Here is a 14963-nt window from a genome sequence, read left to right as displayed (position 1 = left end):
AGCAATCTTCTATACAAAATAACTTGCCCTGGCTGTGGTAAAACCTACATCATCATGACACGAAGACGTCTGTCTGTACGGCTGAGAGAACATGAAACCAGACTCTCTTCTAGTGCAGTTGGCCATCATTTCTCTGAGTGCGAAAACGCTCAATTCATGGCTACTCTACAAAACCAGTTCTCACAACTCAATGATCTCCCTCCACCTCCCAGAACTCCCTCTACTATGGAAAACCTTGTATTCAACAACTATAAAATACATCACTCAACCAAATTTAACAACTACCACATTCTTGCTTTTCTTGAAACACGAAACACTTCTCATCAAACATAACAAAACTTTTCTCAACACGAGACTTAATGCTAGCAGAGAATTACAACTCTTCTCTTAAATTATAATACATTTATTTTACTAGTAGGGTCAGCAGTTTCAATTCATCCTTTGAAATACTACACTTCTTCCAACTCTGCCTTTGTAAATATCACACTATTTAATTTCTATTGCTTACTTCCGTTTACTTATGTCATGCGTAGTAAACATATATGTGTATGTTTGGTTTGAAATATCATTCTGTCTGAGGATGACTTTGAAATAAAGTCGAAAATTTACAGTTCTCTTCACGTCTTGTTTTGATTTATATTTTGCAATCTTAAGATGCCTTGCTTCTTTGGAATTTGTTTTATATTACATATTTTTTGGTCATGGCTTTTTCAGTCAGCATGTGTTTTATTATGTACCAATTTTTTAAAGAGAAAAGTGACAACAATGTAAATATTGACTTTCCTAAAAGAATATGTGAACAAACAACATAAAAATATTTTTGTAAAGGCGCTGACCGAGGTCGGTCATATTTTTGACTCACACGTGACCCGCTCTCGACTAATGAAACAGTAGGAAAAATAAACTTTCAAAATTAGTAATATGAAATTATTATTCGCTTATGCAAATAACTCCTTTGTTGTTCACTCATTGATCACAGGAAAAAGTGAGCAGAGAAGAAAGAAAACTGTTTCCAATTTTAACACTAATGGGAAATGCATTCGCATAAAACAGTATTTTTTCACCTAATGAAACAAATCCGGGCGAGTTATAACAGTAAATAATACGCATTGTAAAGATTACTGTATTATAATAAACTAAATAGTAACAAACTTTCCCAGTAATTTTGTATATTTTAAAGTGTGTTCCTCCCTCTTATCGTTTCTCCCTGATTAACATATCTCCTATTTACAATTTAAGATACAAAATAACGCGCGGAAGCAATAAAATTATTATTCGCTTATACAAATAACTCCTTTGTTGTTCACTCATCGATCACAGGAAATAGTGAGCAGAGAAGAAAGCGCCAATTTTCACACTAATGGGAAATGCATTCGCATAAAACAGCATTTTTTCACCTAATGAATTAAATCCGGGCAAGTTATAACAGTAAATGATACGCATTGTAAAGATTACTGTATATATACGTTTTTATGTGCAAAGTGTATACTTTTGTACATTTTCCTATAGGCAAAGGAAATGTGCAAAAGGAAAAGACATATTATTTATAGCGAGCAAAGAGTTTCTTATGTTATATTTTTCCACAATGGAAAAATAGTTTTCCTAAGCCAAATGCTTAAGATCAGCTGTCCAGTTGGTTAATGTCACAAATCACACCTCAAAACATTTTGCATAAAAGAAAATTTGGCATACTTATTCAAACTTCAACCATACTAATCACAATGCTAATTATATCACTTATAACTAATTATAAGTGTTTTGTTATTTTTTAAAATTGATTGATTTATGGAATTGATTGAAAGAAATCAAATTTACAAAACGAAATATACTTGGTTCGCGTGCTTTTTCAATGATGTTTGAGAAAAACTCGTGGAGTAATTAATCATAGCTGAAAGTCATATCTATTACCATATCCGTGTTTTACCCTTTCTGGTAAAAACCCTTGAAACACACGTTTTGTATGATATTAGCTCCTACGTCTTTCCGTCCGTCTTCGAATGTCATCCGTCCGTAATTTTTCATCCGCAGTAATTGTCCATCCGTCCGTATCCGCGTTTTACCCTAACCCTTGCCTAGACCGCATTCTTTTACTAGTGTATATTTATACCAAAGTGCGCTCGGAAATATACAATCACCTACATGTCCTCAGTTGCGAAATAAACGTAAGTATAAGCACAAGATTACCCAACTCTCCGTTATTCTTATGTTTATACCAATGTTTATGTCGCAAGTTAGGACCAGGAGTAAGTGCTGATAATTGAAATTCGTTTCGTGCTGTCGAGTTTATTTATTGTAATACCTATAGTAAGATGTTGTAATACCTTAAGACAATCTTACAATCTGTAAAATCGTCATGTTCGCTGAAATCATCTTGCAAAAACTGTTTAAATGCAAGTGTCTGTGTGAATGTATTAGCTATGTAAGTGAAAACATTTAGCACCTATGTATCGCTAAAACAATGTATATTAACGTCATATGCAATCACTTGGTTAAACGTGACCTTGTGCCTCAAAAAGCAGTGAAGTGTAGCAAATGACTACGTGTAAAACATTAGAAAAGTTGTCTTAAAGGTCATTACTGATTTGATATCATCAGGCTTCGGAAGAGCTTGCGATAAGAAGTTGACAAGTTTGCTAAAAAGTCAAAGGTAAGCTTGCTAATTTTTGTTATAAGATGCTTTCTTTTCTAAATCTAGTGGTCGCACTTTGACAATTAACGTAAATTAACCAAAGTAAAGAACTACTGCCTTGCCACGTAGTAGGAGGTTTAATTTCAATACGTTTTGTCGTAGAACATTTCAAATAAAGATTTACAAAATGTCCGTAAAAGCGAGATGACGGTGAAATGGGAGTTTGTGTAAGAATGTAATTGAAAACGAATGAAAATCTTGGAAAATCCTGTTCACAAATTTGATTTGAATGAGTAAAGATTTTTAATAATTTAAATAAGCCAAGGTTTGAGCGGAAATTGTAACAAACTGCGTCGACATAAGCACAAGAATTAACTAAAAGAGCATAAACCGAAAAAAAATAAAAGTAAAACAATTCTGGAGCGAAACAAAAATTAAGAGAAATTCTGGCTGTTGAGGCGTGCTCTTGGGTAGACCAAATAATTTAAAGACAAAAATTTGCATAAGCAATCTCGTACAATGATTGCTTTGTATTCTTTTTCTGAGTGCCACTGACTTAAGACAATCTTACAATCTGTAAAATCGTCATGTTCGCTGAAATCATCTTGCAAAAACTGTTTAAATGCAAGTGTCTGTGTGAATGTATTAGCTATGTAAGTGAAAACATTCATCACCTATGTATCGCTGTAAAAATTTATATTAACGTCATATGCAACCAATTGGTTATACGTGACCTTGTGTCTCAAAAAGAAGTGAAGTGTAGCAAATCACTCCGTGTAAAACATTAGAAAAGTTGTCTTAATGGCCATTACTGATTTGATATCATCAGGCTTCGGAAAGCTAGCGATAAGAAGTTGACAAGTTTGCTAAAAAGTCAAAGGTAAGCTGTCTAATTTTTGTTATAAGATGCTTTCTTTTCTAAATCTAGTGGTCGTACTTGACAATTAACGTAAATCAACTAAAGTAAAGAACTACAGACTTGCCGTAGTAGGAGGTTTAATATCAATACGTTTTGCCGTAGAACATTTCAAATTAAGATTTACAAAATATCCGTAAAAACGAGATGACGGTGAAATGGGAGTTTGTGTAAGAATGTAATGGAAAACGAATGAAAATGTTGGAAAATCATGTTAACAAGTTTGATTTGACTGAGCAATGATTTTTAACAATTTAAATAAGCCAAGGTTTGAGGGGAAATTGTAACATCTGCGTCGACGTAAGCACAAGAAGTAATTAGAAGAGCATAAACCGAAAAAAATAAAACTAAAACAATTCTGAAGCGAAACAAAAATTAAGATAAATTCTTGCTGTTGATGCGTGTTCTTGGGTAGACCAAATAATTTAACGACAAAAATTTGCATAAGCAATCTCGTACAATGATTGCTTTGTATTCTTCTTTTGTGCGCCACTGACTTAAGACAATCTTACAATCTGTAAAATCGTAATGTTCGCTGAAATCACGCGAAATCACTTAATGAAGCAGTATAGTTTGATTCAGTATTTACCCATTATCATCTCATTATTGAAGACAAGAAATGTTGTCTGAATTGTTCAATACCTACGATGTTTTGATTATTTGTACAATACCTTTATTAAATCGCATGCTATGTTTTAAGTATATAGTATTACTGATTTTACGTTTTACATACGTAAAAATACTATATAATATATCTAGGTAAAACTTTACGTATTGCTTAAGAAGTACCAAGATAAATTAAAACATACGAGGCTACGAGTAGAAACAGCTGAGTATACTCACAAAATATCGCATTCAAATTGTGTTGTAAAATTAGATTTTTAAGTCAAAGAGTCAACAAAAGAATCGTTTATTACCTTCTGCTGCGAAGTATTAATAGCGCGTCATAAGGAATATCAAATTTCTTTCTTCGTCAATAAAATGCTATCTTTAATAGTTTCCACATTCACAAAACCTATTATTCTTTTTATTAAATAAAATTTTTACCTTAAAACTGATAATTCGCATTAGAAAGATGTTAGTTTCTGACTTCCAACCAAAAAATGAGAAGATCGTTTAAAATAAAAGAGTCTTTGTCATAAATATTGTGCTCTTTGGCGGAGGTCACAAGCATTGACTGCAAAAATTAAAGGAAAGGCCGACTCGCGGACATAAATATATATAAACGCCTTTTTTCACTTTTCCGGGCTAACATTTACTTTAATTGTATCCAGTCAATAACCAAGACTGCATTTAATAATGATGAAGTATTTAGTGGGTTTTACAAAGAGCTTTTCTTGAAATATTCCATATCCTCCAGGAAATTCACGTAATTCCAGTTATTATTTCAAATATAGGTGAAATTTCATTGAATTTGTTGCTGACGTATACAACAACGTAAACATTCTTGTTTTAGCAAAATGCCTGGTAGGTCGTAATTATAAAGTGTTATATATAGCTATGTCACATATCTCATTTAATTTCCGGTTCACTTTATGATTATAAATTGTAAATATTTAACAATAATATGAAATGAAAGTCGTGTTTCATAGGGCTTAATCTTGGATTTGAATTATTTGCCGAAAAGTTTGGAAAAAAAGAGCTCGAGAGGAGGATAAAAGATGAACACACGGTATATTTTTACCTTTTTTGAATTTTATGTGTAAAAATTGGCACACCACATTCCACAAGATAACTATGAAGAGACTTGTGTTAGCTGAAGTTTTTTTTTCTTGTATTGAAGTACTAAGATAGACACGTACCATTCTACTTCTATAACTTTATTTCTACTCCTATAAACAGTATAAAATACCGTTTGATCCTGGATTTCTTTGTAGTGTTTAAAACTGCACTAAAAATTCTCAAGTATCACGGGAAAAAAATTCCAGGTTGTCAGAAGCGTTTCCATCTGTAGCTAAAAGTTACTCTGCAAGTTTTGAGGAATTTAAATTTGCACTAAAAAAACTCAATGGGCTATTTTTTCTCTGTTATGTAAAATGGTTTTTACGTCATACCCAGAACCTGTTTGATATAATTTCCACTTCTTTCTTTTAAGCCACCACGGAAATACCCAATATTTGGAGGACTTAAATTAGAGCTTCAAAAACAGAAGTTCGAAACTATGTTTACACTAGCGACAATGTTGGGTGGTTTTCGTAGAGCAACACACACAGTTGGAACTGGTGGTGTTGGCAAAATAAAGATTGTTGATGATCCGAAATTTCCAGAACATGAATTTTTTAAAGCTGGTGAGAACTAAATCACATTTTTTAAATACTTTTTTTACAATCTTTGGTTTTGGTTGCCTGTTAACTTAAAGTAAGATTCCGCACATTTATTTAAAATCATGATAATTTGATGTGATTTCTTTATTTCGTAACAAATATATGTTTTATATGAGCAATCATGTACATTTTAAATCTGTTGGAGGTGCTCATATCATGTAATTGGGTAATAAGACTTTTGCATTCAATATCTTCAAAAGTATGTGTAGTTGTCTTTTTTTATTACACATCATTATTCTTAAAATTTTGTTATTTTCGCAACGACATTGAAGGGGTCCAATGGAGGGCTCTAAAAATTATGCTTTCTTTAATGGGGAAGATGTTCGATTTACGAGCACCCTTCTGTTGTAAGAAAGACGTAAGATGTCGTGTGAAGAATTTAAATGCACTTTTGCATGAAAAGCTTTCATTGTCTACTGATATCAGAAAGATCATGAAAACCGTGCATTCACAATAATTAAAACTAGAAATACGGTGCATTAAGTTCATACCATGGATTGAGGCAATTTATAGAAATAATTAACTAAATAATTTATAGAAGCTTCCAAAAGCATGTATAAGATATCGCTCACAAAAATAACGCAGTTTATTTTTTAAATTTTTCTTTTTTTAAATTTTATGCATGATGTGACATGGACCACAAGCAACTTTGCTCTTATACACATCACAGATAAAAGGAATGCATTGTAGCTATAACTACAGAGCCACGCAGATGAAGCAGAAACTACATATAGAACTAAAACTACATATGACTCATCAAAGACAATATTGTTTGTAAAAATTTTAAAGTTGATAAAACCATTTTTGAACAAATAGGTCGCCAATTCGATGCAAGGTTGCGACATGGAAATCTCAAATTCACTGATGATGCTGGAGCTGACGCCAGATCATTTTCAATAAAATTTGCGGACGCCGACGACAAAAGTCCTCTGGATATCGTCATGAATACAGGCGAGGCCAACATCTTTTGGGATGTCAGCAGTTTAGACGACTTTGTTCCAGTAAATGAAGGAGACACAGCAAAAGAATACGTTTACAAAAATCCTTACTAGTAAGCATTTGTATCACCAGATATGCAGCCGAAAACTTTAAAATAAATAAAGCTATGCAACTTCATTTAATATGGATATATCATTTACTTATAGATTATTTCATTTACTAGCCTGCTAGCAGTAGGATAGCCATCCTGAAGATTTACTCCAGCTATGTAAATTTTAAATATTTACCATCATTCATTTCTCTAGAAATATATTGTTCTCACAATATTAACTGTTAATACAAAAATATTTGCATAGCGAGTAAAGAGTCGGGCTAGCTACGCTACAGCCTGCAAGTAAAAACAACGATTATCTTTATATTTTTCTTTATTCTAATAAATTTTTCAAAATGAAACTAAAAATCTCCTGACACCATCCTAACTTTCACATTTTCATAAAGATCATGGTTCTTGCATAGTTTCTTATTTGTATAAAAACGTATTATGGACTATATTCACCATGCATAATTAAAACCTGAAATCTTGATCATTCGAAACATTGTCTGTTTTGCTAGTTACTACAATTTTGTGGAGGCACTACGTCGAGCACCTGACTCATTTGCTCATCTCTACTATTATTCTCAGTTAACCATGTATTTCAAAGCAAAAGATGGTAAAGTTCGATATTGCAGATATCGAGCAGTTCCAGGTGATATCAATATTAAGGAAGAAAATGAAAGCGGAAGATTGACTGCAGACGAACAAAGAAATATTTGGTTTGTGTATTTCTTTGGAAAGCATTTCCTATTTTAAGTCATACACATATGCTTTCTTCATAATACTGAACTGAAGAAAAGACGAACAATGTTGTTTGATTATTAAGTAAAGAATACATTAAATGAAACGTAAACTAAATAGTTATAAAATGTGCTCATGAGTTAACGACACCCATCTCTACTTGAATTAAATGATAGTTTCACAGTAATATACTTCTATAGCATGAGCTAACATGGTTTGGTCAGACTAAATCATAACAAGAACGTCCAAATGTCTTTTAGCAATACGAGAGTATGCGATTCAATCTAACAGTAGCTTCCAACACATTTGAATTATTTTGGCAGATATCAGGGTGATGCAGGCTTATAACTAATTGTGTTCATTGTAGTATAGTAGAATGTGGATTTGATATAGATTCATGGATAATAATAGAGATTATAGAATTAGAAATAGAAATTGAAAAAATAACTTCAAAATTATTTAATAAAATACACTCTCGTTTTTTTTAAGGATTTTTAGTCGTCACGAGAATGAGAAGCGACCAGATGATTACCTTCGTAAGGAATACGTTAAACGTCTGAAAAACAAACCGATTACTTATCACTTGCAAATCCAAATTCACGATAAATCCCCTGAAGACACAGCAACCATTTTTCACGCAGGGATCTTATGGGATAAGGACACACATCCATGGCTTGACTTAGCCACTGTCACCATAAAGACTCGTTTATCCCCAGATGTAATAGAACGGTTAGTTCGACAGCAGCAAGCTATAATTGTGAACATAATTTTGTGCTGCAATTACCAAACTAGTCTCGATAAAGAGCGTTATGTGTGTGTATTGAATATTAATATCGATTGATTTAAGATCATTTATTCCTTCTAATTAAATATTAATGTTCTAAATTATATGTAATAAGATTAATTAACAAGCCTTTACAAACAATAATTTTCACTCATCATGTCAAAGCTATTGTATAAAAGTTTTAAAAGATTTTGTTACTCTTCACTCTTCTGTGTATGATGAATGTAGCAAAGAAAACGTATTTAAGTCATTGATAGTGTGCAAAATACACTACTTTACGTGGCAAATAATTTTATTAATTCAATGTTTACATTTAGTACGACTTTCAATATCGTGCGTCAGCCGGAATCACTTGGATTGTTGGAAGCCGAGTCACCCGAAGATTATAACAGCATTGGTGAAATAAGAGTTAGAGTTTATGATCGTGTGCAAATGCTAAGAAAATTGAAGATAGGCTCAATTACTCCAGCTGATCAAAATGCTATTTACACAATTGAAATTAAAACGGGCAACAGAAAGAATGCTGGCACCGATGCCACCGTGTATATCAGACTAACAGGTACCAAAAAGGGTGTATGTTTACCATACGAGGATTTAGAATGGAGAAATCGTTACTGTTCATTTATACACATCATAACTTATAAAACTGTTTGTGCATTGTGCATGGCATACCATTAAATTAAGATTGTATCATATTTTTGTCATTAAGGTTTAAAAGGTCGCACAGAGTATTTGAAACTTGATAAATCATTTCACAATGATTTTAAACGTGGAAGTAAAGAGGTTTATAGAGTGGAAGCATTGAATGTTGGTGAAATTGAACTGGTTGAGCTTAATGCACGTCCGGCTTGGATTACAGTTACAACTAAAGACCCAGACTGGTTTGTTGAAAAGGTATAATTTGATGGACCTCGTGATTAAAAAAATATTGACTCCATTGCAAATAAAAAATTTCCAAAAATATTTTCTCTAAGGTAACTGTCATGAGTTCAAGACATAGTGGTGTTTTTTCCTTCCCTTGTTACAGATGGGTAATCAATGAAATTGTTCTGCTGCCTGGAAAAGGTAATGCGTTATACATTTGTTATTTTGATCAGAGATATTTTTCTATATGATTGGTTTACTTTGATCTTAAGTGGAAGGAAATCAGGGGATGTCTGTGATATGATTTCGATAGTTTAAATTACAAATAAGTCTTCACACTTATCAACAATTTACCTGAAGAAAAAAGTGCGTAAGATTCTGATATTCTTCTCATCTCAACACAGGCAGATACAGTTAAACCTAATATATTGATACAGAATACATTATTTCATGACAAATTGAAAAAAAAACTTAAGCAAACTAATTAACTGTTACTAAAAAGCAATAAAGTATTCATGTTTGTGGATGAAGAACGTCCAGGTTAGTAGAGTCTTGAGAAGGACTGTTGGTATTGATGTAGACTGACGTTTTGACATCCTTGGCCGGAGTCATCTTCAAAGTCACTGGCAAACATGTTACGATACTCCCTGGGTTCAAACCATTTATTTTAGTATTCATTTTGTTATATAACATTGCTATTGGTAAGATTAATGTTGAAGTTTTTAAATGAATGTGGCTTTAAAATTACAAAACAATCAGCAGTTACAACATTTAAAACAATCAGTAAAGGCTTTCGTAAAATGTTGCCAGTTCAATAAAGAGTAAAAGTAAAATTTGAATTGTCAAATTTCTTGTTGCGTTTTATTCAAACATGAATGGTATAAAAGTATTCACATTATGAAAAATCTAATCCAAACATTTGTATACCGTGTAGCAACTTTACCATTCCATGATATGCCACCGGTAGTTGCCGAGCAACGCCAAAAAGAACTAAAGCAAAGAAAAGAAATATATCAATGGGATTGGGTAACAGAGCACATGCCTGGGAGCATTAAAGCTGAAACTCATGCCGATCTTCCTAGAGATGTCCAGTTTACTGATGAAAAATCAAGGTCAGAGCAGGGAATTATAAACTACGAATGCATTATTAAATTGGTGTTTTTGTATTTGTTTATGTGCATAAACATGTTAATTGTTGAACATTTTATTTAATGATAAATCTGTGCATTTTTTAAAAATAAGTCAAAATTCAACCACCGTAGAGTTAAATTTTTACAATGAAGTTATACAATGTGTTACTGACGCAACCCTTGCCATATTTATTTAAAAATTCGAAAGTAATGGTGTTACCTATATAATGTATCTGATGTTATGCTAATTATGTTAATAACTGTATTTACACCCTGAACTCTCAAAAAAAATTTTTCATAGATGATGGTATGGATGTTTTGATGGAATATATTATCACAAAAGCAAATATTTTAATCCATGCTTATTCATGGTCTTTGATAACTCCAATATATATGACTAAATGTGTAATATTAATCTACAGCTGTGTTGTAAAATAAACTTTATATCGCACATCAGCAATATTATGTTCAAAAAATTCTATTTATATACTTACCAGATCCTATAAGAGGAGCAGATTGACTGCTTTAGCCAATTTGGGCCTCAGTAAATTTGCAACGCTATTTGAAGATTGGGACAATTTTGACGATTACAAAATTCTATATCACAAATGGCTACTAGGTGATCTTCCAGTTTATGAAAGCTACTGGGATCAAGATCGCTGGTTTGCCTACCAGTTCTTGAATAGTGCTAATCCAGTTAGTATCACACGATGTGACGCTATACCAAAGAAATTCCCCGTAACTGACAATGATGTCAAGGCGTTTCTTGATAGAGGAAAGTCTTTGAAAAAAGAAATAAAGGTTAGCAAGTCATATATGTTGTACTTGTGATACTTTTACATAGAGAAGTGGTTTCAAATTCATGAATTACTCGACCTTTTTATATGTTGGTTACAGCACAATAAAAGATCTGAATACTTACTTTGAATCTACATTATGGCACTGTTGCTACATCACTATGGAAACTCCTTAGCTAATCTGGACTTTAAATTACAACCTTCTTACACAAAATGTGATATTTAAAGTTTATAATAACACTTTGCTGTACCACGATGCATAGTTTTCGAAACGGGGGCTATAAGAAAACATATTCTACAGACTTATGAAATCTTGCTAAGATAGAAAAATATGCTCAAAAAACATATTATGTCACGTTATAAACATTTGTCTTAAAAATATTTCGTCATGCTCTCAAGCAGCAAAACGAGACATCATTTCTCCATGCATGCCCCGATCGACAATATTTTAAAGTTAAGTATACTTAACATCCCTAAAACGATTAGTTAACTGCTCACCCAGCTTACGTTTAAAAAGAAAAAATGGAGATATATCATTATATTTATAACCGTACATCCTTTGTCCCAAATGCAGGAGTCACCATTGCACTATGGTGATAGCCTTGAGGGCACATTGTATATACATTTTGTATATACTCAGAACTGTCATATTTTATTAATAAGTATAAAAATTTTGACTTATTTTATGTAGAAAGGCCATATTTATATTGTTGATTATGAAATTTTGGTTGGATGTAAAACATACGGTGGACCTGTTCTTGATGATTTTGGTTACCAAGCCCCTGATCATCTTAAACATGATAAAGCTGATGTAAGATACTGCGCAGCCCCAATTGCTCTATTCTATGTGAATAAACAAGGACATCTCATGCCAATAGCAATCCAAATTAATCAAGAGCCAGGTCCTGAGAACCCAATATGGACGCCACACGAACCAAACCCATATGATTGGATGCTAGCAAAGCTTTGGCTTCGTGTTGCTGAATCTAATTTCCACCAGGTTTGTTTGTCTGAGTTTACACAGCAAACTACGGACTATTTTTTTCAGCTACATAATTCATCTGCACAAAGATGACTTGAACATTAAAGTGCATTCTTTCAAAGTTAAAAGACTTGTTAAATATTACACAAGAATTTTATTGCAGATAATTGAAGTATTTAACGTCTTTTTTGTAGCTTTGTACGCATTTACTGCGCACTCACTTAACAACCGAACCATTTGCATTGTCAACATGGCGTAATCTTTCATCAGCTCATCCAATATTTAAGTTACTTCAACCTCACATCTATGGAGTGCTAGCAATTGATACTATTGGCAGGAAAGAGTTGATTGGTAAAGGAGGAATTGTTGATCTGTCTTTGTCACTGGGAGGTGGTGGTCACGTGACGTTCATGGAGAAATGCTTTAAGCAGGTTTGTTGCCTCTTTTACAAATATAACATCAATCAAATTTCAAATTAAAATTGTATTACGAAATCATTTGGCAAAACGTTTTCATACATTAAATTTCCCTTTAAAAGACCACCACTTCATTTGCCTTTATTAGACCACATTTCAGGATTACAATTTACCAAAGAATCTAAAAAAACGTGGAGTTAATGATCCATCAAAACTTCCTGAGTATTATTATCGTGACGACGGACTCGCCCTGTGGGAAGCCATTGAAAAATTTGTAGGTGAAATAGTTGGTATTTTCTATAAAAGAGATGACGACGTCAAGAAAGATGATGAAATTCAGAATTGGATACTTGATGTTTATAAAAATGGCTGGCGTGAGACGCTTGGAAATCCAACCCACGACCTCCCCGCCAAGTTTGAGTCTCGAGAGCAACTTGTAGAATTGTTGACTTGTTTGATATTTACGTTTTCTTGTCAACATGCAGCAGTAAACTTCAGTCAAAAGGATCATTATGGTTTCACACCTAATGCTCCTGCTATCATGCGTAAGCCACCGCCAAACAAGAAAGGAGAAGCAACATTAAAGTCCATTCTATCAACTCTTCCAAATAAATCTCAGGCAGTCAAGGCAATAGCGACAGTTTATATATTGACCAAATTTTCAAAAGACGAGGTATTGATTTGTTCCTTTGTTATTAATTAGTGACAATTATTTATATTCCTGTGATTGCTTCGTTCCGTCTAAGTAAGAGTCAAAGAATTTCTTGAAAGGAAAAGCACTATCACATTTACACAGTCAATCTAATGCATTTTTGTATTTCTAGTTACTCATGACCAAAAGTAATACTATTAATCATTGTCTTTTGAAAACCCGAGTTTATGCATTTAATTTAATATTAATTGGTATAGATTTTGTGTATAGAGTTATGTGTGTATGGCCTAGATAACAATACTATATTAAGACTCTAACTGGTAAACTAGCTCTTTTAAAAAATTAATTAATTAAGTATTTCTATATATTTTAGCGTTATTTAGGTAATTACAGCTGCACTGCTTGGGAGGATTTGGAAGCCCTTGGTGCCATATCACGCTTCCAAAATAATCTGGAGAATATTTCCGAGAAAATCAAAAAGCGAAATAAAGATTTGGAAATTCCGTACATTTATCTTCTTCCTGAACGTGTTCCAAACGGAACAGCAATTTGAACTTCACTCAATTTTTGTCAAGTTTCTCATTTTCCACGTGACTGCTAGTAAACTTATCGATATTAGGCCTAATAATTTGAAGGAAACGTATAATGTAATTATTCTTATACATAATTATTTTGGTCCTCACTTGGACAGCTTAGATGATCTGACTGCACACCATAATTCTGGGTATAGTCATTGATTAGTTGATATAACTGCACAACACCTTGTGGTACAGTCATGGCAAAGTTGATATCACCGTACATCATTTTTGTGAAACAAATATGAATTAGTTGATATTAAAAAAGTTTCCTTATTAATTTTCTTTTAATTTCCTTCATTTTTTTGTTCTTTCCGTTTATGCATGTGCATATGTCGACTTGATGAGTTATGGAGTTTTTTATTAACGGCTTTTTTCTATATTGCTTGTATTTATTTCATCAGTGAGAATAAAGCCTTAAGACTGCAGTTTTTAAAAGTGGAATATTTTATTCTAAGGCCCAGTTCAAACGTCGCATTTTACATGCGCCGAATCAAATGCGAGAATTATGTGCATGTAAAATGCGACGTTTGAATCAATTAAATTCAACGGATTTTAATTTAATGCGACTTTAGTCGTATATTCGACAGAGTTAGTCCAATATTCGACGAAAATTCGATGTTGATTCAAACGTCGCATTTTACATGAGCCGAATTTAATGCATAATTTTTTTAAAGATATTTCTAAGCAAAAAGCAATTATTTCCATGCTAAATGCCATGCGCAAAGTTGTAAAAACATGGCGGCGGCGAGTGATGGTAATGGCCCTCGTATTTCGTGCACAAGTTTAACAAAATACACTTGTTTAAAGTGCAAAATTTTTATGTACAAGGTGCTCTATTTTGAAGACGACGAAGAGAGTGTTGGTTGGAAAGCAGAACGAGCGGTTTCTCGTTGCAATGCATGCTTTCGTGAAAAGATTGGGAGTGAGGAAGTCCATCAGTAAATTGGTAGGAGTACATATTTTCGGGCGAGCATACGTTCATTTCGACTGTCCTCTTGTGAGAGCACCGAAGGCGAAGTAGAATCGACCAAGGCCATTAAAACAATTGAATAAAAACTCTTGTAGTTATGATATTCTTTGCACGCTTGAAGACCACCGGAATTTTATAGGAATATGA

The 14963-nt window shown here is 33.0% G+C and overlaps 1 protein-coding gene across 3 annotated transcripts; it reads left to right on the top strand.

Annotated features, from left to right (window-relative positions):
- Window positions 1-2499: 2499 nt before the first annotated feature.
- On the top strand, window positions 2500-14123 carry LOC124454847 (allene oxide synthase-lipoxygenase protein-like). Of its 3 annotated transcripts, XM_047005596.1 has the most exons (17): window positions 2500-2647; window positions 3459-3509; window positions 4943-5012; window positions 5138-5217; window positions 5641-5833; window positions 6686-6920; window positions 7421-7621; window positions 8133-8372; window positions 8745-8986; window positions 9137-9321; window positions 9402-9492; window positions 10226-10403; window positions 10919-11222; window positions 11910-12218; window positions 12395-12631; window positions 12765-13289; window positions 13642-14123. In XM_047005596.1, the coding sequence occupies exons 3-17, from the start codon at window positions 5006-5008 to the stop codon at window positions 13819-13821; spliced, it is 3207 nt and encodes a 1068-aa protein (XP_046861552.1). In that variant the 5' UTR covers window positions 2500-2647; window positions 3459-3509; window positions 4943-5005; the 3' UTR covers window positions 13822-14123. The 3 variants fall into 3 exon arrangements, with proteins under 3 accessions (XP_046861552.1, XP_046861555.1, XP_046861553.1); XM_047005599.1 differs by lacking the exon at window positions 3459-3509; XM_047005597.1 differs by lacking the exon at window positions 2500-2647 and having other exon boundaries at window positions 2654-3509.
- The last annotated feature ends 840 nt before the right edge of the window (window positions 14124-14963 follow it).

The sequence above is a fragment of the Xenia sp. Carnegie-2017 genome, unplaced genomic scaffold, assembly GCF_021976095.1.
Source record: "Xenia sp. Carnegie-2017 unplaced genomic scaffold, XeniaSp_v1 HiC_scaffold_3, whole genome shotgun sequence".
In the NCBI taxonomy this organism is placed as follows: domain Eukaryota; kingdom Metazoa; phylum Cnidaria; class Anthozoa; order Malacalcyonacea; family Xeniidae; genus Xenia; species Xenia sp. Carnegie-2017.
This window is presented reverse-complemented; position numbering and strand designations above follow the sequence as displayed.

Bases quoted from the DNA above. Each gene is read 5' to 3' on its own strand.
- LOC124454847 (XM_047005599.1), top strand. The intron at 8,373-8,744 runs GTTAGTTCGACA...GTTTACATTTAG, and splicing joins TCCCCAGATGTAATAGAACG to TACGACTTTCAATATCGTGC. The intron at 12,632-12,764 runs GTTTGTTGCCTC...TGCCTTTATTAG, and splicing joins TGGAGAAATGCTTTAAGCAG to ACCACATTTCAGGATTACAA.